Source organism: Nerophis ophidion, linkage group LG21 (genome assembly GCF_033978795.1).
Source record: "Nerophis ophidion isolate RoL-2023_Sa linkage group LG21, RoL_Noph_v1.0, whole genome shotgun sequence".
Lineage (NCBI taxonomy): Eukaryota > Metazoa > Chordata > Actinopteri > Syngnathiformes > Syngnathidae > Nerophis > Nerophis ophidion.
The window spans coordinates 27,371,280-27,397,276 of record NC_084631.1 but is presented as its reverse complement, the minus strand read 5'-3'; the positions used below and the strand labels follow the sequence as shown (position 1 = coordinate 27,397,276).

Below are 25,997 nucleotides of genomic sequence, written 5' to 3'. Positions count from 1 at the left end.
AAGATTCAGCAACACAGATCTCCAAAATACTGTGTTATTATGCCGTTAAAGCAGACGACTTTTACCTGTGTGTGTGCGTAGCGCTCACACTTCCTAAAACCCCGCGACGTCACGCGTACACGTCATCATTACACGACGTTTTCAAGACGAATCTCCCGGGAAATTTAAAATTGTAATTTAGTAAACTAAAAAAGCCGTATTGGCATGTGTTGCAATGTTAATATTTCATCATTGATATATAAACTATCAGACTGCGTGGTGGGTAGTAGTGGGTTTCAGTAGGCCTTTATTATTGGAATAAATACAAATGTCGATTTAGATTTTTTGAGCACCCCTGCAAAAACGAATATTTTCAATAAACCAGCACGGTCTGGAACTACAGCAACAGCTGTGGCTGTAGGCAACCTCTTATTGTAGTTGTCATCACCTCCACAAAATGGCGCTAGTGATCAGCCCGGTCACTTCCTACTTGGATGTTGATGTGAAACTGTTAGTCTTGTGATATTGTTTACAATCAACTCATCACCTTTAATTATGCTGGCTCAGCATTTTGTTCCTATTATTACAACATTGCTGCACAAGATACAATTGTTGCTTGGTTTTAAGTGACACACCAGTTTTATATTTAATACTGGTATATTTTAGAAAGTAAAGATGTCCAATAATATCGGACTGCCGATACTATCGGCCAATAAATGCTTTCAAATGTAATATCGGAAATTATCGTATCGGTTTCAAAGAGCATAATTTATGACTGTACGATGTGGTACACGGACATAGGGAGAATTACATAGCGCCAATAATCCTTAAAGGCTCTGCCCTTGCGTGCCGGCCCAGTCACATAATATTGACGGCTTTTCACACACACAAGTGAATGCAAGGCAGAGTTGGTCTACAGCCATACAGGTCACACTGAGGGTGGCCGTATAAACAACTTTAACACTGTTACAAATATGCGCCACACCGTGAACCCACACCAAACAAGAATGACAAACACATTTCAGGAGAACATCCGCACCGTAACACAACATAAACACAACAGAACAAATACCCACAAACCCTTGCAGCACTAACTCTTCCGGAACGCTACAATATACACTCCCCGCCACCCCCTACACCCCCCCACCACAACCCCCCCAACACCCCCCACCGCACCCCAACCTCCTCATGCTCTCTCAGGGAGAGCATGTTCCAAATTCCAAGCAGCTGTTTTGAGGCATGTTAAAAAAAATAATGTACTTTGCGACTTCACAAATAAATATGGCAGTGCCATGTTGGCCTTTTTTTCCATAACTTGAGTTGGTTTATTTTAGAAAACATTGTTACATTGTTTAAAACATCCAGCGGAGCATCGCAACACAATTAGACATAATAATGTGTTAATTCCATGACTGTATATGTCCGTATCGGTTGATATCAGAATCGGTAATTCAGCTTTGGACAATATCGGAATATCGAATATCGGCAAAAAAAGCCATCATCGGACATCACTATTAGAAAGCGATATTTATTTGGGACAGTACTTGAAATAGAATTAAATGAGCAAATAGAGTTGACTTTTTTTTCACAAAGAAAGGACAACAAAAGGTGCAACTGTAGTCAGTGATCCAAATTGTACACAAAAAAAGAAGAACCTTTACATTATTTGACGCTATAAGGTAAAAATGAGCCCACGCTTCCATTTTCTTCGTTGCCTTAAGATGGATGTTTGAGGCCTTTGATAATGCGGGCAGTCCTTGAAAAACACAACCTGGTGCGTGGAACTTAAATGTCTTAAAGCAGAGGTCGGCAACCCGGAGTCAATGTTCTCCAATTTTCACTCAGACTACAATATTAAGGCCGTGCCGTGATGATATTATTCTTAACATCCTCTTGAACGACATCGCGCCCGCCATTTACGGAATGCAATTTGCGTGCCAACCGGACACGTGCATTTCGCTGCTTCTAACAGCACATGTATGAGATTGCAACGCATACTGGGTGACACAGAGTACACTGACGGTTGTGATATAAACAACTTTAACACTCCTACTAATATGCGCCACATTGTGAACCCACACAAAAGAAGAATGACAAACACATTTCGGGAGAAAATCCTCACAGTAACAAAACATAAACGCAACACAACAAATACCCAGAATCCTTTGCATCCATGACAATACCCCCCCGACTGCGTGGTTGAGGTGGGCGGGGTTTGGTGCTCACGGGGTGTATAACATAGTCAGGAAGTTTCATGGATGCAAAGGATTCTGGGTATTTGTTGTGTTTATGTTGTGTTACTGTGAGGATTTTCTCCCGAAATGTGTTTGTCATTCTTCTTTTGTGTGGGTTCACAATGTGGTGCATATTAGTAGGAGTGTTAAAGTTGTTTATATCACAACCGTCAGTGTACTCTGTGTCACCCAGTATGCCTTCCAGTCGTGTGCGTGCATCTGCGGACGCCTCTCACAACATGTTGCTGAACTGGTAAGCAGTTTGTACATGTTGTAGAAGGTGTTTAAGGCAAGGGCTTCATAGCATGCTCTTATTCTTATCATCTGGGTGACCACCAGCAGACATCGGCGAGAATAGTTGCGGCTCCCATTGTCATCCTCATTTTGTGAAACGGGTTGAAATGGCTCTTTGAGTGGTAAAGGTTGCCGACCCCTGTCTTAAAGCGACACACACAACACGGTTCATAAGGCATCCATGCTTCAGAATCCTTTGATATCATCACTCCTGCTACTTTTGCTTCTTGTCCTGCTCCAGGTCAATACTTTCAGACTAACGACGACGCGTTCTCCACCCTGACCCTCAACACCTCCGTCATCCCAGTGGGAGCAGAGGTGATGGAGGTCCTGGTCTACCGTAAACAGGAAGACAGGAAGTACAGGCCCCTGAGCACCGACAGCGTGGTTTTCTACGTGACAGGTGGAGACCAGCTTCCTTGGGTCGTAGCGTCTTGAAGAAGCTAATGCGTAAATGGGGTTTGATTCTACCAGATAAGATCCCGCTGGCGGTGGACATCTCCCAGAAGGCTGCGGTCCATCAGCCAGACAACGTGTTCTTCCGCGGCGAAGACGTGCTCTTCCAGGTGCATCTCCACGACCCCAGCGGATACCTGCGAAAGGCGGCGGCCATTGACTACGTCTGGGACTTCAGAGACGGCAACCAGCTGGTGACTCACCGCCCTATGACCACACACACCTACGCCGTCGTGGGCAACGTGACCGTCAAGCTGGTGGTGGAGGCGGCGTTTCCTGTGGAGTGTCCACCCGCTACGGCCAACTCCGCCTCCACTCCACCGCCCTCTACTGGTAAACTACTCCAAGCACAACTTTCCTAATCCTTTAACTTTGTCCTGATGAGAACACTTTGTGTCTTTGTTTGGAAATGCATATTACAGGATATAAGTAGTATTTTTTATTTTAAAATAATTACTAAAAATTACAAATATCAATCAATCAATCAATCAATCAATGTTTATTTATATAGCCCCAAATCACAAATGTCTCAAAGGACTGCACAAATCATTACGACTACAACATCCTCGGAAGAACCCACAAAAGGGCAAGGAAAACTCACACCCAGTGGGCAGGGAGAATTCACATCCAGTGGGACGCCAGTGACAATGCTGACTATGAGAAACCTTGGAGAGGACCTCAGATGTGGGCAACCCCGCCCCTCTAGGGGACCGAAAGCAATGGATGTCGAGCGGGTCTAACATGATACTGTGAAAGTTCAATCCATAGTGGCTCCAACACAGCCGCGAGAGTTCAGTTCAAGCGGATCCAAGACAGCAGCGAGAGTCCCGTCCACAGGAAACCATCTCAAGCGGATCAGCAGCGTAGAGATGTCCCCAACCGATACAGGCGAGCGGTCCATCCTGGGTCCCGACGAGCGGTCCATCCTGGGTCTCGACTCTGGACAGCCAGTACTTCATCCATGGTCATCGGACCGGACCCCCTCCACAAGGGAGGGGGGGACATAGGAGAAAGAAAAGAAGCGGCAGATCAACTGGTCTAAAAAGGAGGTCTATTTAAAGGCTAGAGTATACAGATGAGTTTTAAGGTGAGACTTAAATGCTTCTACTGAGGTAGCATCTCAAACTGTTACCTGGAGGGCATTCCAGAGTACTGGAGCCCGAACGGAAAACGCTCTATAGCCCGCAGACTTTTTTTGGGCTCTAGGAATCACTAATAAGCCGGAGTCTTTTGAACGCAGATTTCTTGCCGGGACATACGGTACAATACAATCGGCAAGATAGGATGGAGCTAGACCGTGTAGTATTTTATACGTAAGTAGTAAAACCTTAAAGTCACATCTTAAGTGCACAGGAAGCCAGTGCAGGTGAGCTAGTACAGGTGTAATATGATCAAACTTTCTTGTTCTTGTCAAAAGTCTAGCAGCCGCATTTTGTACCAACTGTAATCTTTTAATGCTAGACATGGGGAGACCCGAAAATAATACGTTACAGTAATCGAGACGAGACGTAACAAACGCATGGATAATGATCTCGGCGTCTTTAGTGGACAAAATGGAGCGAATTTTAGCGATATTACGGAGATGAAAGAAGGCCGTTTTAGTAACGCTTTTAATGTGTGACTCAAAGGAGAGAGTTGGGTCGAAGATAATACCCAGATTTTTTACAGAGTCACCTTGTTTTATTATTTGGTTGTCAAATGTTAAAGTTGTATTATTAAATAGAGGTCGGTGTCTAGCAGGACCGATAATCAGCATTTCCGTTTTTTTGGCATTAAGTTGCAAAAAGTTAGCGGACATCCATTGTTTAATTTCATTAAGACACGCTTCCAACTGACCACAGTCCGGCGTGTTGGTCAGCTTTAGGGGCATGTAGAGTTGGGTGTCGTCAGCATAACAGTGAAAGCTAATACCGTATTTGCGTATGACGTCACCTAGCGGCAGCATGTAGATGCTGAAGAGTACAGGGCCAAGGACCGAACCCTGGGGAACTCCACACGTTACCTTAACATAGTCCGAGGTCACACTGTTATGGGAGACGCACTGCATCCTATCAGTAAGATAAGAGTTAAACCATGACAGGGCTGAGTCCGACATACCAATTCGTATTTTGATACGCTCTAATAAAATATTATGATCGACGGTATCGAAAGCAGTGCTAAGATCGAGGAGCAGCAACATAGATGACGCATCAGAGTCCATCGTTATCAATAGATCATTAGTCAATTTTGCGAGGGCTGTCTCAGTCGAGTGATTTGCCCTGAAACCGGATTGAAAGGTTTCACATAGATTGTTAAACGCTAAGTGTTCATTTAGCTGCCCTGCAACAATTTTTTCGAGGATTTTCGAAATAAAGGGAAGGTGAGACACCGGTCGGTAGTTTACCATGAGGTCAGGATCGAGGTTAGGTCTTTTAAGGAGAGGATGAATAACGGCTTTTTTGAATGCAACAGGAACAGTGCCCGAGGAAAGTGATAAGTTTATAATATTTAGCACTGATGGACCTAATAATACAAAAAGCTCCTTGATAAGTTTCCCAGGAAGTGGGTCAAGTAAAAATGTTGTTTGTTTTATTCCAGTTACACGTTGTAACAATCCTTCTAATGTTATTTAATCAAAACGAGAGAAACTATTTTGGATATTTGCAGTATCCGCCGTATATACAGTCGTATCTGTGTTACTATAACCCCGTTGTAGCTGGGACGCATTGACTTTAATCTCCTTTCTAATAAGTTAAATTTTCTTATTAAAGAACTTCATAAAGTCATCTGCCGAATGGGTGGAGCTACTGGAAGGAGTCCCTTGTTGGGTTAGCGATGCTACTGTACTAAACAAAAATTTGGGATCGTTTTTATTAATGCGGATGAGATTTGAGTAATAATTAGTTTTAGCTAAGGTAAGCATGCGTTTATAAGTTATTAAACTATCACTCCATGCTTGATGGTGCACCTCAAGTTTAGTCGTGCGCCATTTGCGTTCCAGCTTTCTACATAATAATTTCTGAGCTCTAGTTTCTTCAGTAAACCATGGCGTACGCCTTTTTGGAGCCTTTTTTAACTTCAGCGGTGCTATACTATCAATGGTTTCGCGCAGGGCGTTGTTAAAGTTGTTAGTGAGGTTATCAATAGAGCCCACATACTTTGGGAACGGTGCCATTACCGAGGGCAGTAGGTCCGCAAGAGTCGTCGTTGTGGCAGCATTAATGTTGGGGCTGCTATAGCAGTTATTATTATTATTAGCTTGCCGAACATGAGTCTGAACTTCGAATTTTATAAGGTAATGATCGGACATTACTTTAGTATACGGGAGTATCATAACTTTGGAAACGGTGATACCTCTGACAAGCACTAGGTCTATCGTATTACCGTTGCGATGCGTCGGTTCATTTATTATTTGTGTAAGACCACAGCTATCAATTGTAGTCTGGAGCGCCACGCACGGTGGGTCCAATGGGGTATTCATATGGATATTAAAGTCCCCCATTATAATTATATTATCGGCGTGCGTCACTAGATCAGCAACAAACTCTGAGAATTCACTGATAAAGTCCGAATAGGGCCCTGGGGGGCGGTAGATAACGGCCAGGCACAGAGGCAGAGGTGTGGCAGACTTCATAGAAAGCACCTCAAACGATTTACATTTATTATTTAAGTTAGGACTAAAGTTAAAGTTTTCGTTGTATATTAGTGCGACACCCCCTCCCCTTTTGAGGTGACGGGCAATATGCGCATTCGTATAGTTAGGAGGGGATGCCTCATTTATCGCAAAAAAGTCGTCTGGTTTAAGCCAGGTTTCGCTAAGACCGATGACGTTAAGGTTGTTGTCTCTAATGACCTCATTGACTAATAACGTTTTGGGAGACAAAGATCTGATGTTTAGAAAGCCCATATTATAGGTAGTGGGCTGTTTTAAGGAGTTGTTGATAAAATTATCCGTAGTAGCAATATTAATAATGTTGCGTTTATTATGCGCATTGTACTTAAAATAATTACGACCATATCTAGGAATTGATATGACGGGAATTTTCAGATTGTCTACTTGGCGCTGCGATAAACTGAACGCATCATAATTTGCCACCTCAGTAGAACGCATGTCTAACTCTGACGTAGTCATAGACACAGTAGAAAAAACATTTTGTGAGTTGTGTATTATTCTGCGAAAATTGCTATGTGTACAGGGATCATCCAGCCTGGCGCTGGCTAGTTCTATCTTAACTGACTCCATACCCAGGCTAGCAGGCTCTGTAATTGCCTGTGACCGGGCTTGCTCTAGTGCAGTTAGTCAAATGTGGCTCAATGCGAAGTCTATGTTCCGAGACAAGAGGATAGCGCCTTCCTGGTTAGGGTGAAGGCCGTCTCTCCTCAGCAAGCCAGGTTTGCCCCAGAAAGAGGGCCAATTATCAATAAACGTAAATCCCTGTTGTCTGCAGAAGCTATCCAGCCACTTGTTAAGAGAGACTAATCTGCTATATCTCTCATCATTGCCTCTCCCAGGCAGGGGGCCAGAGACAATTACTCGATGCCTGGACATCTTTCTGGCGAGATTACAAGCCCTTGTTTACTTGTTGCTAGTGTCAATTTTAGTTTAATTACAGAGAAAGAACATGTAGACCTAAAAAGAAACAATGTAAATTAGTTATATTCATATTTTACTAGTGATTTTATTATATCAATTGTAGTTAATTATACTGTATGTCAACATGATCTAATGACAATTTAAAGTTAAAGTTAAAGTTAAAGTACCAATGATTGTCACACACACTCTTGGTGTGGCGAAATAATTCTCTGCATTTGACTTATCGCCCTTGATCATCCCCTGGGAGGTGAGGGAGCAGTGGGCAGCAGCGGTGCCTCGCCCGGGAATCATTTTTGGTGATTTAACCCCCAATTCCAACCCTTGAAGCTGAGTGCCAAGCAGGAAAGGAGTGAGTCCCATTTTTTATAGTTTTTGGTATGACTCGGCCGGGGTTTGAACTCACAACCTACCGATCTCAGGGCGGACACTCTAACCCAGGGGTCACCAACCTTTTTGAAACCAAGAGCTACTTCTTGGGTACTGATTAATGCGAAGGGCTACCAGTTTGATACACACTTATATAAATTGCCAGAAATAGCCAATTTGCTCAATTTACCTTTAATAAATAAATCTATATATATATAGAAAGAATTGGTATTTCTGTCCGTCATTCCGTCGTACATTTTTTTTCCTTTTACGGAAGGTATTTTGTAGAGAATAAATGATGAAAAAAACACTTAATTGAACGATTTAAAAGAGGACAAAACACACAAAAAATTTAAATTAAATTTTGAAACATAGTTTATCTTCAATTTCGACTCTTTAAAATTCAAAATTCAACCAATAAATATGAAGAGAAAAACTAGCTAATTCGAATCTTTTTGAAAAAAATGAAAAAATAATTTATGGAACATCATTAGTAATTTTTCCTGATTAAGATTAATTTTAGAATTTTGATGACATGTTTTACATAGGTTAAAATCCAATCTGCACTTTGTTAGAATATATAACAAATTGGACCAAGCTATATTTCTAACAAAGACAAATCATTATTTCTTTTAGATTTTCCAGAATAGAAATATGATTCTACAGATTTTCTAGATTTGCCAGAATATTTTTTTTTAATTGTAGTCATAATAAGTTTGAAGAAATATTTCACAAATATTCTTTGTCGAAAAAACAGAAGCTAAAATGAAGAATTAAACTAAAATGTATTTATTATTCTTTACATTAAAAAAAAAAAATACTTAAACATTGATTTAAATTGTCAGGAAAGAAAAGGAAGGAATTTAAAAGGTAAAAATGTATATGTGTTTAAAAATCCTAAAATAATTTTTAAGGTTGTATTTTTTGTCATAAATTGTCTTTCTGAAAGTTATAAGAAGCAAAGTAAAAAAAAAGAAGAATTTATTTAAACAAGTGAAGACCGAGTCTTTAAAATATTTTCTTGGATTTTCAAATTCTATTTCAGTGTTGTCTCTTTTAGAATAAAAAATGTCGAGCAAAGCGAGACTAGCTTGCTAGTAAATTAAAAAAAATAGAGGCAGCTCACTGGTAAGTGCTGCTATATGAGCTATTTTTACAGCAGGCCAGCGGGCAACTCATCCAGTCCTTACGGGCGACCTGATGCCTGCGGGCACCGCGTTGGTGACCGCTGCTCTAACCACTAGGTCACTGAGTAGGTTTAGCAGTCAAATAAATGAAATAAATTAGACTTAGACTTAGACTTCTTTTTTATTGTCATTCAAACTTGAACTTTACAGTACAAATAAGAACAACATTTCATTGCATTAGCTCTTGGTCACTTAGTAGGTTTAGCAGTCAATTAAATGAAATAAGTTAGACTTAGACTTAGACTTAGACTAAGACTTCCTTTTTATTGTAATTCAAATTTGAACTTTACAGTACAAATAAGAACGAAATTTCGTTGCATTAGCTCTTGGTAGTGCAGGATTTAAAAAAAAAAGCTATAAGGTGCAGATATAAATAAATAGATTACTGTACAGATAAATACATTGCACTTTTTCACATGCGTCCATGTTTATGGATGTATGTTATATTGTCTTTTTTTTAATTCCAGCGAGTTAATCCATTTTGGGGGGAGTTGAGGCGATAATTTAATTATGATGCGTTCAAGAGTCTTACGGCCTGAGGGAAGAAGCTGATACAGAACCTGGAGGTTCTGCTACGGAGGCTGCGGAACCTCTTTCTAGAGTCGAGCAGTGAAAACAGTCCTTGGAGGGGGTGGGAGGAGTCTTTGCAGATTTTCTGAGCCCTGGTCAGGGAGCTGCTTTTTGCGATCTCCTGGATAGGAGGAAGAGGAGTCCTGATAATCTTTCCCGCCGTCCTCACCCCTCTCTGGAGAGACTTCCAGTCTGAGGCATTGCAGGCTAACACAATAGTTTAAAAGGGAAAAGGGTGGAGTGCCAACTCCGGGTTGGGGTGGAGACCCTGCCCCAAGTGGAGGAATTCAAGTACCTAGGAGTCTTGTTCACGAGTGGGGGAAGAGTGGATCGTGAGATCGACAGGCGGATCAGTGCGGCGTCTTCAGTAATGCGGACGTTGTACCGATCCGTTGTGGTGAAGAAGGAGCTGAGCCGGAAGGCAAAGCTCTCAATTTACCGGTCGATCTACGTTCCCATCCTCACCTATGGTCATGAGCTTTGGGTCATGACCGAAAGGATAAGATCACGGGTACAAGCGGCCGAAATGAGTTTCCTCCGCCGTGTGGCGGGGCTCTCCCTTAGAAATAGGGTGAGAAGCTCTGTCATCCGGGAGGAACTCAAAGTAAAGCCGCTGCTCCTCCACATCGAGAGGAGCCAGATGAGGTGGTTCGGGCATCTAGTCAGGATGCCACCCGAACGCCTGCCGAGGGAGGTGTTTAGGGCCCGTCCAACCGGTAGGAGGCCACGGGGAAGACCCAGGACACGTTCGGAAGACTATGTCTCCCAGCTGGCCTGAGAACGCCTCGGGATCAACCGAGAAGAGCTAGACGAAGTGGCTGGGGAGAGGGAAGTCTGGGCTTCCCTGCTTAGGCTGCTACCCCCGCAACCCGACCTCGGATAAGCAGAAGAAGATGGATGGATGGATGGACAATAGTTTAAATTACCGTAAAGTAGGAATGATTCATGATCAATCAAATATTTTTATAGCTAGAGCATAAAAAAGTGGCTTCTAAATAAGTTTTTCAACATTATGAGAGCCCCCTAGACATGAGATAACACACTTTAGTCAACTTAAAGTCCGATATAGTAATGCTGGGTGAGGCTGAGCCAATCAGTGGCCACAATACTGAACAGCGTGCTTTCATTAGTGTGGTCTCTAGTGGAGAGTAATACTGTAGTATTGATATATTGTTTAGTTTATTTAGTCGATGCTATGCTTAAAAATGCTTCACAGAGGACCAAAAAATAGAAAAAGTTTTTCAATATTTCAAAAAATTGGTGATGTGGTAATGTTGCAATATTTGCATGTCTTTACGTCTAATTGGGAATTTAATTTGAAGAGTTAGGTCCTCCAACTCTATTACTTAAGTGGATTGTCATCTTTGATGGGCAATTGCAGTGAAGTGAATTATATTTATATAGCGCTTTTTGTCTAGTGACTCAAAGCGCTTTACATAGTGAAACCCAATATCTATTTTTTTTTATTATTATTTTTTTTTTTTTACATTTAAACCAGTGTGGGTGGCACTGGGAGCAAGTGGGTAAAGTGTCTTGCCCAAGGACACAATGGCAGTGATTAGGATGGTGGAAGCGGGATTGGAACCTGCAACCCTCAAGTTGCTGGCCCGGCCGCTCTACCAACCGAGCTATACCACCCCACAGTGGTAATGCTTGTGTGTGTGTGTGTGTGTGTGTGTGTGTGTGTCTGTGACTTTCAGAGGCTTCAACACCTCCACCTACTCCAGTTAGTACGACGACAAAGACGACACAAGGTGAGTTTCTGCATCTAAAGCCTTGATTCTATCCAAACAGTTCGTCTCATCATGACGCTTTCTGTTTCCGTCTCAGCGATGCCCAGCACTGCTTCTGACGCCATGACAGCAGGGATCCCCACCACTGAGATCCTCCCGTCCAACGCGACCCCAGGAACCGACCCCTCCACCCCACATTGGGCCCGCAGCAGGCGCATGCCCCACGGCAAAGAGTGTTACAGCTACGTGTACGGGACGTTTGCGGGTAACATCAGCATCATCGGTAGGTGGAAGGAGCCTTTTTTAGTGTGTTTATGTGATCTGATGCTTTTATTTTGGAGGGAAAAGGCAATCCAGTTGTATGGTACTGCCACCTACTGATCGTTGGGGCTTTTTTTTTTTTTTTTTTAAAGCACACGTTTGTAAGCAAGCTGTTTACTGATAATGTTAAAGGCCTACTGAAATTAGATTTTCTTTTTCAAACGGGGATAGCAGGTCCATTCTATGTGTCATACTTGATCATTTCGCGACATTGCCATATTTTTGCTGAAAGGATTTAGTAGAGAACGTCGACGATAAAGTTCGCAACTTTTGGTGCTGATAAAAAAGCCTTGTCTTTACCGGAAGTCGCAGACGATGACGTCACAAGGGTGAGGGGCTCCTCACGTCCTCACATTGTTTTTAACCAGAGCCTCCAGCAGCAAGAGCTACTCGGACAGAGAAAACAACAATTTCCCCATTATTTTGAGCGAGGATGAAAGATTTGTGGATGATGGTATTGATAGCTTGGTGCAGTGGGAAAGTGGCCGTGCGCAACCTGAGGGTCAATCGTTCAATCCCCACCTAGTACCAACCTCGTCACGTCCGTTGTGTCCTGAGCAAGACACTTCACCCTTGCTCCTGATGGGTGCTGGTTAGCGCCTTGCATGGCAGCTCCCTCCATCAGTGTGTGAATGTGTGTGTGAATGGGTAAATGTGGAAGTAGTGTCAAAGCGTTTTGAGTACCTTGAAGGTAGAAAAGCGCTATACAAGTACAACCCATTTATAATTTTTAGCGAAGGACTAGAAAAAAAAATAAATAAATAAAATAAAGTTTAAAAAAAAAGGTGATTGCATTGGGACGGATTCAGATGTTTTTAGACACATTTATTAGGGATAATTCTGGGAAATCCGCCTATCTTTCGATTGTGTTGCTAGTGTTTTAGTGAGATTAAATAGTACCTAATAGTCGGAGGGGTGTGTCCACGGGTGTCTTGAGGCCAGTGTCTGAGGGAAGTTACGGCAGATACAAGGACGGCGCAAACTCCACAGATCTCCCGTAAGAAGCGACATTTTTAAAACAATTTTCTCACCGAAACCTGCCGGTTGACAAGTGGTCGGGAACCATGTTCGCTTGACCGCTCTGATCCATAGTAAGGTTCACCTCCGGGAATTTTAAACGAGGAATCACCGTGTGTTTGTGTGGCTAAAGGCTAAAGCTTCCCAACTCCATCTTTCTACTTTGACTTATCCATTATTAATTGAACAAATTGCAAAAGATTCAGCAACACAGATGTCCGGAATACTGTTTAATTGCGCAATGAAACGAGACGACTTTTAGCCGCAAATGGTGCTGCGCTAATATTTCCTGACAGTCCGTGACGTCACGCGCACAGCCTCATCATTACGCGACGTTTTCAACAAGAAACTCCGCGGGAAATTTTAAATTGTAATTTAGTAAACTAAACCGGCCGTATTGGCATGTGTTGCAATGTTAATATTTCATCATTGATATATAAACTATCAGACTGCATGGTGGGTAGTAGTGGGTTTCAGTAGGGCTTTAAACTCTTGTTTATATTTATTTTGTTTTCTATCTTAATTATTAAAAGTACTGCCCGACTGCAGCTGAGACAGTCTCCAGCGCCACCCGCGATCCCAAAAGGGGCAAGCGGTAGAAAATGGATGGATGGATGATTATTCTCTCGATTACGTTAATAACTTACGGTGTTATTTATATATATAAATTTTACTTATATTTTATCATTCGTTGTAAACTATTTTTCAGATTTCGTTTGTCCTTAAAATAATGTTTTGTTTTCTTCCCTTTTCAAAATTTTTTTGCAGCACGTGTTTGTCACTTGCCTGTCTACATATATTAAAGTTTGATTTAAAAGTGGTTAAAAAAAAATTATACATTTACGGTTAACTGAGCTCCAAAACCAGATACCAGCTTTTACTAAGACCCAATTAATTTTTAAAGAGTGGAAATAATTTATTATTGTACCTGTAGATTGCAAAGTTGAGACTATGTTTTTGGTTATTACAAATATATTTTATCTAAATTTGAATTGTATTTTTCAAATGGGTATTATCTTCTCTGGTGAATACACAGCTTTATGTTCCTGTTCTTCTTCTACTTCCTCCTCCAGCTCTTCTTTGCAGCCATTACTGAACTGTCTGACAAAATGAACATTTGTGGAAATATTTTAGACAATTAGGCTATCCTGGTAGATTTTTTTTTTTTTTCAAGTTTTGATACTTGAGGATTTATCCCTGAATCATAGTTTTTTTTTTAATGCCATTCATCAATATTCACACCATTAGTATTAGCTTTAGCTCAGTTAACATGTTTAGGTACGACAGTTTGTTGAAGATAAACCTTTCTTACTGTACTTTGCAAACTTTACTGCAGATAAATCCTTTATTTTAAAATTACACATTTGACCTATTTTAGCTTTAATTCTTCCAAACTGAACTTCTACCTTCTGCTCCAGCTCTTCTTCTTTTACTTTATCCATCTATCCATCCATCCATCATCTTCCGCTTATCCGAGGTCGGGTCGCGGGGGCAGCAGCCTAAGCAGGGAAGCCCAGACTTCCCTCTCTCCAGCCACTTCGTCTAGCTCTTCCCGGGGGATCCCGAGGCGTTCCCAGGCCAGCCGGGAGACATAGTCTTCCCAACGTGTCCTGGGTCTTCCCCGTGGCCTCCTACCAGCTGGACGTGCCCTAAACACCTCCCTAGGGAGGCATTCGGGTGGCATCCTGACCAGATGCCCGAACCACAGCGGCTTTACGTTGAGCTCCTCCCGGATGGCAGAGCTTCTCACCCTATCTCTAAGGGAGAGCACCGCCACCCGGCGGAGGAAACTCATTTCTTTAAACACGTTTATTCAGTGGCAGCCAATACTCAACTGTGGTACAAACCCCGTTTCCATATGAGTTGGGAAATTGTGTTGGATGTAAATATAAACGGAATACAATGATTTGCAAATCCTTTTCAACCCATATTCAGTTGAAAGCACTACAAAGACAAGATAATTGATGTTCAAATTAATGAACTTTACTTTTTTTTTTGCGATATTAATTTAGAATTTCATGGCTGCAACATGTGCCACAGTAGTTGGGAAAGGGCATGTTCACCACTGTGTTACATCACCTTTTCTTTTAACAACCCTCAATAAACGTTTGGGAACTGAGGAAACTAATTATTGAAGCTTTGAAAGTAGAATTCTTTGTCATTCTTGTTTTATTTAGAGCTTTAGTCGTTCAACAGTCCGGGGTCTCCGCTTTCGTATTTTACGCTTCATAATGCGCCACACATTTTTGATGGGAGACAGGTCTGGACTGCATGCAGGCCAGGACAGTACACACACTCTTTTACTACGAAACCATGCTGTTGTAACACGTGGCTTAGCAATTTCTTCCCGAAATATGCAAGATAACGTTCCTAGGACGACAACATATGTTGCTCCAAAACCTGTATGGACCTTTCAGCATTAATGATGCCTTCACAGATGTGTAAGATATCTTTTACACACTGATGTCGGTTTTTGACGGAGTACCGCCTAAGGGATCAAATATCCGTAATATCATGGCTTAAGTGCAATGATTTCTCCAGATTCTCTGAACCTTTTGATGATTTTACGGGGTGATGTGCTGGATAGAAGGGGTTCTGGTGATTATCCGGGCTGCAGAGTTCTGGAGATGCTAAAGTTTGTGAAGTGACTTGTGAGGGAGACCAAACAGGAGAGAGTTGCAATAGTCCAGGCGAGAGGTGAACAGGCTATGGACTAATATGGCAGCAGTATGTGGGGTAACGGATGGGCGAAGACGATTAATGTTCCCTAGATGAAAGTAAGCAGACCGGGTAATGCTGTTTATGTGGGTTTGAAAGGAGAGTGTGCTGTCCAGGATGACACCCAGACTCTTGACTTGGAAGGAGGGGGAGACAGAGGAATTGCAGAGAAACGGACAAGCTGTTGGTTTTGGCGACAAGTAGGGTTTTTTTACCTACAAGTAGGATTTCAGTTGTATTACTATTAAGTTGAAGGAAATTGGATGAGAACCACTGCTTGAGTTCCCTGAGGCAGTCTGTAAGGGAGGAAGGAGGAAGAGAGGGAGTTGGTTTGGTTGAAATATAGAGCTGGGTGTCATCCGCATAACAGTGAAAATGTTTTTTTTAATTTATGGAAAATATTGCCAAGGGGAAGAATGTAAATGATGAAAAGCAGGGGACCGAGAACAGAGCCCTGGGGAACACCAGAGGAAACGGGAGACGGAGGGGAGTTGAACAAACTGAGTGTGGTCGGTGAGATGTGATCTAAACCAGTGAAGGGTTGTGCTTGTGATGCCAATACTGTGCAATCTATGGAGGAGGACAGGGTGTGAAATGGTGTCAAAGGCTGCAGTGAGATCTAAAAGGATTAGCTCTAAGTTGTAGCAGAAGTCAGCCGTGTACAGGGTGAACAGAAGAGGGGCCAGCACCGTTCCCTGCGGTGCTCCGGTGCTGCTTATCACAGTGTCAGACGTGATGTCCTTCAGTCTGACGTACTGTGGCCTGTCGGTGAGGTAGTTCGAAATCCAGGCAACCAGGCAGGGGTCCACTCGCATTTTGTAGAGCTTTTCCTGGAGGAGGCGGGGCTGCTGTTGTTGTGTGTTGTTACTGCGCTGGGAGGACGTTAATGAAACTGCCTAACAATAAACCCACATAAGAAACCAAGAATTCGCCCTTGATCATACTACAGTTATAACGTCATTGGGCAGACACGCTCTTTATACATGTCACTCAGGTCCGCATGGAGTTGGAGGGGGCGTGGCCTCCAGCTCCGCCTGAATTTCGGGAGGTTTTCGGGAGAGGCACTGAATTTCGGGAGTCTCCCGGAAATTCCAGGAGGGTTGGCAAGTATGCTCGGGCCGTACATTGGACACCCCTGCTTTAAACACGTTCACTTCATGGCAGCCACTACTCAACTGTAGTACAAAATAAACATATGTAAAATTACATTTCCGGCAATCAAACTGTCCTGGTATATATTTTTTCAAATATTGATATTCATCCCTAAATGATATACATTTTTTAGTTTAGCGCAGGGGTGTCAAACTCATTTTAGATAGGGGGGCAAATAGAGAAAAATCTACTCCCAAGTGGGCCGCACTGGTAAAAACAGGACAGCTTCTGATTGTTTTCTTTGTTTAAAAATAGAACAAGCACATTCTGAAAATGTACAAAACATGTTTTTTTATTTACACTAACAAGTTGCGGTTAATATTATTCTATATTTATTTGTCGTTATTTATATTTTTTGAATAAATTATGTGACAATGTTAATCAGCCAACTCATTGGTGTTAGTTTTAAATATATCAAGATTTAAAAAATATCAAAAGCAAATTACAGGATGTTATTTATGTAGTTCGCTCATTTTCCTTGTCTGGTGCACCAACGTGGTTTATTTATTTTCATATGTAGCATCATCTTCAAAGATACAAAGAATTGATATTGCGAAATCTAGTGGACACATTTAGAACCGCAGCTTTTTTAATTCAAAAATTTCTGCTTATTTTTATACTTAGCAAACTCATCCCGCAGGCCGGATAAAACCTGTTCGCGGGTCTCAACTGTTGTAAAAAATAAACCGTATTTCCTTGAATTGCCGCAGGGCATATAGTATGCGCCTGCCTTGAATTATGGCCGGGTCAAACTCGCTTTCCAAAATAATTAGCACATACTTAGTATTACCGCCTGGTCAAACTCGTGACGTCACGAGTGACACTTCCCCTGTCATAATTTTCAAAATGGAGGAGGCTGATTTTAATACTGGTAATTTGAAATCGCTTAAAGGGAAGAAGATTAAGAGCTATTCAGTAGGATTTAAGGTCCAAGCTTACATCACACTCAAATTTTTACTGCATACCTTTGGTAAGTGCCGGAGTGAGAAGAGGTTTTAAAATAATTAGCGCATGCTTACTTTTACCGCATGCCTTTGGTAACTGCAGGAGTGAGAAGAGGTTTTAAATTAATTAGCACATGCTTACTTTTACCGCATGCCTTTGGTAAGCGCAGGAGTGAGAAGAGGTTTTAAATTGATTAGCGCATGCTTACTTTTACCGCATGCCTTTGGTAAGTGCCGGAGTGAGAAGAGGTTTTAAAATAATTAGCGCATGCTTACTTTTGCCGCATGCCTTTGGTAAGCGCAGGAGTGAGAAGAAGTTTTAAATTAATTAGCGCATGTTTACTTTTACCGCATGCCTTTGGTAAGTGCCGGAGTGAGAAGAGGTTTTCAAATAATTAGCGCATGGTTACTTTTACCGCATGGCTTTGGTAAGCGCAGGAGTGAGAAGAGGTTTTAAAATAATTAGCGCATGCTTACTTTTACCGCATGCCTTTGGTAAGCGCAGGAGTGAGAAGAGGTTTTAAAATAATTAGCGCAAGCTTACTTTTACCGCATGCCTTTGGTAAGTGCCGGAGTGAGAAGAGGTTTTAAAATAATTAGCGCATGCTTATTTTTACCGCATGCCTTTTGTAAGCGCAAGAGTGAGAAGAGGTTTTAAATTAATTAGCGCATGCTTACTTTTACCGCATGCCTTTGGTAAGCGCAGGAGTGAGAAGAGGTTTTAAATTAATTAGCGCATGCTTACTTTTACCGCATGCCTTTGGTAAGCACAGGAGTGAGAAGAGGTTTTAAATTAATTAGCGCATGCTTACTTTTACCGCATGCCTTTGGTAAGTGCCGGAGTGAGAAGAGGTTTTGAAATAATTAGCGCATGGTTACTTTTACCGCATGGCTTTGGTAAGCGCAGGAGTGAGAAGAGGTTTTAAATTAATTAGCGCATGCTTACTTTTACCGCATGCCTTTGGTAAGTGTCGGAGTGAGAAGAGGTTTTCAAATAATTAGCGCATGGTTACTTTTACCGCATGGCTTTGGTAAGCGCAGGAGTGAGAAGAGGTTTTAAAATAATTAACGCATGCTTACTTTTACCGCATGCCTTTGGTAAGCGCAGGAGTGAGAAGAGGTTTTAAATTAGCGCATGCTTACTTTTACCGCATGCCTTTGGTAAGTGCCGGAATGAGAAGAGGTTTTAAATTAATTAGCGCATGCTTACTTTTACCCCACGCCTTTGGTAAGTGCCGGAGTGAGAAGAGGTTTTAAAATAATTAGCGCATGCTTACTTTTACCGCATGCTTTTGGTAAGCGCAGGCGTGAGAAGAGGATTTAAATTAATTAGTGCGTGCTTACTTTTACCACATGCCTTTGGTAAGCGCAGGAGTGAGAAGAGGTTTTAAAAATAATTAGTGCATGCTTACTTTTACTGCATGCCTTTGGTAAGCGCAGGAGTGAGAAGAGGTTTTAAATTAATTAGCGCATGCTTACTTTTACCACATGCCTTTGGTAAGCGCAGGAGTGAGAAGAGGTTTTAAATTAATTAGCGCATGCTTACTTTTACCGCATGCCTTTGGTAAGCGCAGGAGTGAGAAGAGGTTTTAAATTAATTAGCGTCCCGGCGGCAATTCAAGGAAATACGGTATGTAAAATTGAATTTTGGGTAATTAAACTGTTCTGGTATATTTTTTTTCAAAATTCGATACCTGATAGCAGACTTATCCTTGAATGGTATTTTCATTTTTTTTATTTAGTTCCATTTAATAATACGTTCTCACTAATAGCATTAGCTTTAGCCTAGTTAGCATGTTTCTGTAAGCTAGCAAACAGACAAAGTTAAACTTTGACGACTATGGATTAAAAATAAAAGCAATTGATAAAAATAGCCATTTTTCTGTCACTTTCACAAGTAAAACGTGACAATTATGTTCCACAGAGCCCAAGCAACAACTACAGAGCGAAGCCAACAGCCGTATTCTTGATGTGATGGCCGCCAGAGTAACCAAGACTGACGTCACTTTCCTGGTGAAGTGCTTGGGCAGGTGAGTGGGACACACCAATTGAAGACCTCCAGGACCAAAAAACTTGGAATAAAACATCTCACCTGGGCGGTCAGCATCCCCACGTCGGCGTGTACCATCGTGTCGGACGCCACGTGCTCGTGGGTGCACAGCATCGTGTGCGACAAGGTGCCGCCGTCCGCCAAGTGCCAGGTGACCCTGAGGAGAAGCTTCCCCCAGCCGGGCACCTACTGCGTCAACATCACCCTGGAGGACTCCAGCAGCTTGACTCAGACTACCACGACCGTCACCGTCAATAAATCCCAACTAGGCCCAGGTGAGGGTGCACAAAATAGGGGCAAGAAAGTGTTGCAGGAGGTTCATTAAGTTTCCTCCATAGAGTCCCAGACACCCGACAATTCCATGGTGATCCTCACTACCAGCGCTGTCCTGCTCGCACTTTTTGCACTTATTGCATGTGTGGTCTACAGGTAAGGAAAAATTTCAAACCAAATCTATATTATATATTAGGGGTCACCAACCTTTCTGAAACCAAGAGCTACTTCTTGGGTACTGATTAATGCGAAGGGCTATCAGTTTGATACACACTCAAATAAATTGCCAAAAATAGCCAATTTGCTCAATTTACCTCCATGTTATTATTAACAATTAATATTTATCGTTGTGGAAACACTGATCATCTTAATGATTTCTCACAATAAATATATATAGAAACAGATAAATATTTTTATAAATATATTTAGACTCTTTAAAATTCAAAATTCAACCGAAAAAAAGGAGAAAAACTAGCTAATTCGAATCTTTTCGGGAAAAAAAAGTAAAAATAATTTATTGAACATGATTAAAATTTTTTCCTGATTAAGATTAAAATCCAATCTGCACTATGTTAGAATATATAACAAATTGGACCAAGCTATATTTCTAACAAAGACAAATAATTGTTTTGAATTTTACTCATAAGTTTGAAGAAATATTTCACAAAAATTATTCGTCAAAAAAAACAGAAGCTAAAATGAAGAATTAAATTTAAATGTATTTATTATTCTTTACAATAAAAAAAATAAATTTACTTGAACATTGATTTAAATCCTAAAATAATTTTTAAGCATGTATTTTTTTCTCTAAAATTGTCTTTCTGAAAGTTATAAGAAGCAAAGCAAAAAAATAAACACATTTATTTAAACAAGTGAAGACCAAGTCTTTAAAATATTTTCTTGGATTTTCAAATTATATTTGAGCTTTGTCTCTCAGAATTAAAAATGTCGAGCAAAGCGAGACCAGCTTGCTAATAAATAAATCAAATTTAAAAAATAGAGGCAGCTCACTGGTAAGTGCTGCTATTTGAGCTATTTTTAGAACAGGCCAGCGGGTTACTCATCTGGTCCTTACGGGCTACCTGGTGCCCGCGGGCACCGCGTTGGTGACCCCGGTTATATATATATGTATATATATACACACACACACACATACATACATACATACATACATACATACATACATACATACATATATATGACATTTATTTTTACTTAATTGTCTCTCTTCCAGACGCTACAGGGTGTACCGCCCTGTGACAAGCCCCCTGGCGGAGGACGCCCGCAGCCGTGGTGCGTTTGGCGGCAGAGTGATACGCCTGAGGGAGGCGCTCTTCCCCTCCAGCGAGGAGCGGCATCACCTGCTGACTGAGCGGCGCCCCATGTAGGTGGCCCTCTGTCATGGCACCCAATAACTGACAATTGCCCTACACATTTCATAGCAAAACAAGATTTATGTTCATATAAACTCTATAGTCGTAATTTGTTTGCCAGACCAGGTAGTATCAATATTTTACAATCTCCTGGCTCACGAGTGGAATCATTTGGTTCGCATTAATCAGTAATGACACTAATCAAAGAAGCATGGACACGAATAAAAGTTGTCAAGTTTTTGTCAAAAGCATTTCTCGCAGGAATTTTCTCAAGCAAGCTTTTTTGAGGTGCCAAGTATATTTAACGTCAGTTTTACGGTATGAAACTGGAACAGCATTTAATAACACACTTGTAACATAACAGCTTTTTTGAAGACATTATCCTAATTAAAGGAGCATCTTTTCCTCAAAAGTATTAAGTTTCGGCTTTGAAGGCGCATTAAAACAATATCACATGACCATAAATAATACATGTTATATTGCTACTATGGTATATTTTGTCTACAGTAATTTATACCTCTTGTTTTTGCCCTCTTTTTGTGCACGATGCTTTCCATCCTTTGTAACTGAGCTACTGTGTGGAACAATTTCCCTTGTGAATCAATAAAGTTTGTCTAAGTTGATACACATGTGAACACTTGCACTATCAACTTTTTCTTTTCCACGATTACAGTAATCAGTTGCTAGAAAAGCTTTGCTAACAGTAACTCAGGGGTCCATAGCGCTCATTTGTAACAGCCCATGACACATTTGAACAATATTACAAAAAAAAATTAAAAAGTCAAATACAAGCGCAAAGAAAGAAAATGTTGCATTGACATTAACAAAACTGCAATGTGGTCAATTTGTACTTTAAAACTGTCATTGCTCAAAATTAACTGATCGATCTGAAGTTGATCACGAGACTTAAGCCTTGAAAGTAAAAATTAAATGTTAATGTGACTCATATTTAACACTATAATCAGTTGAGGCCTTTTGGATCCCCAAGGACTTTAGAAAGATTTATTTTTTTAAATGCTAAAAAAAAAAAGGTTAAAACAAAAAGCAATATTATATTGCTATTTAAGGCTTAAATTACCTCACATCAAATTACACATTTTTGAAGGAGAATTCTGCATGTTTTCTGTTTTTGCTAATTAAAATTTTGACCAAATGGGCATAAAACCAAAAAAAAAAAAATTCAATGTCATTGGATAGATCTAAAGTTTTTCTTTTGATCTCTTAGCATTGAAAGTATTTATAGGACTTATTTTAAACACTTGAATTGGTCCTTTAACATTCACCCACATTGAGGGAAGCCCTAATGGTGGTATTGTTTTTCCAAAAGTAAAATATCAAGATGGAAAACGTTTGGACACCCTTGGCTTAACTTCTCCAGGTTATGCGGATGGATTCATCTGTTTTAATACACTGATGTACAAACAGGATATTTCATCAAAATGATTTTTCTGTCCTTTATTCAGAGGCATTTGACAAGTGGAACTGTGTGAGACAGGGGGTGAAAGGGCACAAGCATGTTTGCAGACGGGCAAATCGGGATTTTAATGCTGTAGTAGTTAGATCACTTTTCCAAAAAAAAACTAAAAAAGAAAACCAACCCAATCCCTGAAATGTGTCCCGTCAGAGAATGTTCAGCATTACACAGCTAACAGAAGAAGATAGCTACCAAGAGAAATCATAAAAATACAGCAATTGAGTAGCATTTGTGAAAGACAAAGAGGAAAACAAGACAGGACTTGTATCTATTTTGTAGTCTTACAAATCGGAAAAAAAAAGCAGGCCCTTTAAAAAAACAAAAAACTGTATTCTTGACTATTGAATGCTAAATCAAAACAGGGGATTTGACTTTTTTTCCCCCCACAAACAAACCCAAGCAAGAAGTTCAAATACATGGAAGCCACACCACCAAAAAGAGAAAGCAGAAATAAATGGCGATGGTCTGAGTTCAATTAAGCCAAAAAGAGTACATAAATATTGAAAAATGATTTTTTTCTTTTTCCACTTTTGATTCAATTCTAAAGAGTACATGATTTTTTTCTTTTCTATCATTTCATTCATTTCTGGGAAAAGGTGAGGGGTTTAATTCTAACAAATAGAATGCCTCTACTTCAAATACTTGTCTAAAGAGGTAGATCCAAACAAACTGCAGAGGAGGGGGGTTGGGGGTGATGTTAGGATGGCGCCCGTGTTGGAAAAAAGTGTTCTGATGGGGGGAGGGGCTGAGGTATAGGTGCGCACTGGCGCTCAGTGGGAAGCGAGGAGAAGGGGGGGCCTGCTTAGTGGCACAACAGTACCCCCCAAGCCCCGCCCCCTATAGCTGAGGTAGACGGCGTTCTACTGTGGTACACGACTTCTACCACCATCAACATATTTACATTCGGCACGAACACACAAGTGACTTTTCCCGGGGAGGAAGGGGCGGGGCGGTGGGACTCCCCCCTCTCCCCTCGAAAGTCACTTTGTGTCACAGAGAATGTCGTAACTAAAAAAGAAAAATGGCATCCATCAGTGCGACTCCCCCTCCCCTCAGCGACCCTCGGCATGCAGTGGTCGGCGTCAGGCGACCGACACAAACGAAAAGGTTTCACAAAGCAACAAGGTCAATCCCCAACCCAAATGGCATCGCTGGAACCGTGTTACGGCCGGGTGGCGTCTTTTCCACTTTTTCTTGCGAAAACAACAAAAAAACGATGTTTGGCCCCGGGGGGGAAAGTGAGGCGATTGGCTGTGGATGCTGAGGCGCCACCTCCACGCTATGTACAGGTCATGTGGAGGCGCTCGCACCGACAACGCCGCACCAGAGTTCAAGGCAAGGTCCGTTGGCAGCCGACCAAGGAAGAATTTTCCACTTTTCTTAAAAAAATAAAAAATGTTCAAAGACTATCAGCTTTATAAAGTATACAAAATACCACAAAAGCAAAAAAAAAAAAAAAGAAAAGCAAAAAGAAAGGAACAATTTTTTTCTTATATATCTATATATCATCATTTTCTTCTGAGGTACTAGATCCTGAGGTAGTTAAGTAAAATGCATATTCAATTCTTTTTTGACGGGCAGCAGCAGTTCAGCACCTTTTCCCAAAGTGCTGCCCTCACCTCTAAATATATAGATATATATAGATATATATATATATATATATATATAAGCTCATATGTATAGGTCTATTTATAAAATGCATCCGAATTGATATAAAATGCCACTTGGATTGGCCGCACCCTCTCCGGGGTCCTGCGGGCCTCAAACAACATGGCCGAGCCAACTCTCCACCCAAGTTAACCTCTGGCGTGAAAGCAATGCCTTTTTTCCTCTTTTTGTTGCCTCTCATGAGAAAGCTTCGTCGGCCAATCCGAGAGTGAAAAACCAAATGTGGAGTCAAGCGAGGAGGGTCCTTAGTTCTTCTTTAGTGTGTTGCAGAGTAAAAAGAAGACAAATAAAAAAAGAGGGATGGAAGGGAAAGGGAGGATAGATACACACCCGTGAGGGGGTGGGGGGAGAGAGGGGGGGGTGGAGGGGTGTGTACCTGTGAGGGCAGGTGACGTGATGGCGGTCCTGCCAACGTTCCCACAGTGATGCAGACAGGTGAGGTGGGTGCAGCTCGAGAGGCGTGGTTTAGCGAGGGGGGAGAGGGAGGGAGGGGGAGAGGCGGTCTCTTAGCCACACGTGAAAGTTCGAGCGAGACGAGGAGAGGCCGGATGTTCTCGTCGATTTCCAACGACCTTCGACCCCCCCCTGAGATGAGCTTCTCCCCCCTCCGTCTTGGGGTAGCCAGGCAGCTTCAGTCACCGCTTCCTCCAGGAGCACCGGTGGGGCGTCACTTCCTGCGGGGCAGCGGAGGCTGGGCTCCTCCGGGTGCCGGCTTGGGCTGCTGCTGTCTCCTCACCTGAGCCAGGATCTCCTGGATCTTCCTCTGGGCCAGCTGGGGAGGTCAAAGGTCACGTTAAAAGACAAGGTCAGGGGTCAAAGTCCTGTTCATGGCTGCCCTGAGGGCCACCTCTTACAGTACACACTGTATTTTTCAGACTATTTTCCCCAAGCTTTGAACCCTGTCGGTTAAAAAAAAAATTGATGCGGATCATTGATGGATTTTTCCTCGCCGACAGCCATGTTTCATTTTTAACACCAACAGAAAAAGTGTGGTATTGTTTGAGACGCCATCTTTTGGACTGATTCGCTCACCGAGTTGAAAATGTATTTCCTCTGTTGTGCCTTGAACCGGAAGTATATCTGTTTTGTCAAGCCGTCCTTAGCGTTCCTACTTGTCTGAAATCTTCACTTCAACAAACGTTTGTAAGTTATACAATATAACTACAACAATTCTTACTTACTAAAGCGTCCCATACGCGATGTCTGAGTGTTTTAATGCATATTTGACCGATTGTTTGTTTTAATATTATTTACTTACAACGGCATTCTTATTGCATTGTTTTAGTTTCACAAATTCCTCAGTATATTCACCAAACGTCGCCGTGGAGTTATTGAGTCTGTTTAGCTAATTGGAGAACTAGCTTTCACAGCTAGTGGGTCCATGACGATGACTTCTGTTTGTCTGATCAGCCGTTTTACTGCCGTGACAGACACCATTTGGAAACAATGTATGTAAATAAACATTTACAGACTATTTTGTACCAGTACATATCTGCGTCTTATAGTCCGGTCGGTGTGGTTATCCATCCATCCATTTTCTACCGCTTGTCCCTTTTTTGGGGTCGCGGGAGCCTATCCCAGCTGCATTCGGGCGGTAGGCAGGGTACACCCTTGA

At 41.7% G+C, this 25,997-nt stretch overlaps 2 protein-coding genes across 4 annotated transcripts in view; one reads left to right on the top strand and one right to left on the bottom strand.

The window, feature by feature from the left end:
* Positions 1–21,875, top strand: part of gpnmb (glycoprotein (transmembrane) nmb) — a 35,160-nt gene extending 13,285 nt beyond the window's left edge. For both annotated transcript variants that reach the window (XM_061882410.1, XM_061882411.1), the window contains exons 5-12: positions 2,749–2,910; positions 2,982–3,296; positions 11,360–11,413; positions 11,490–11,675; positions 19,469–19,574; positions 19,649–19,869; positions 19,933–20,023; positions 21,102–21,875. In XM_061882410.1, coding sequence (XP_061738394.1) covers positions 2,749–2,910; positions 2,982–3,296; positions 11,360–11,413; positions 11,490–11,675; positions 19,469–19,574; positions 19,649–19,869; positions 19,933–20,023; positions 21,102–21,255 — 1,289 coding nt within the window. In that variant the 3' untranslated portion in view covers positions 21,256–21,875. The remainder of the gene's footprint in view (positions 1–2,748; positions 2,911–2,981; positions 3,297–11,359; positions 11,414–11,489; positions 11,676–19,468; positions 19,575–19,648; positions 19,870–19,932; positions 20,024–21,101) is intronic.
* An 805-nt stretch (positions 21,876–22,680) lies between these two features.
* Positions 22,681–25,997, bottom strand: part of igf2bp3 (insulin-like growth factor 2 mRNA binding protein 3) — a 35,546-nt gene continuing 32,229 nt past the window's right edge. For both annotated transcript variants that reach the window (XM_061882408.1, XM_061882409.1), the window contains one exon: positions 22,681–25,154. In XM_061882408.1, coding sequence (XP_061738392.1) covers positions 25,050–25,154 — 105 coding nt within the window. In that variant the 3' untranslated portion in view covers positions 22,681–25,049. The remainder of the gene's footprint in view (positions 25,155–25,997) is intronic.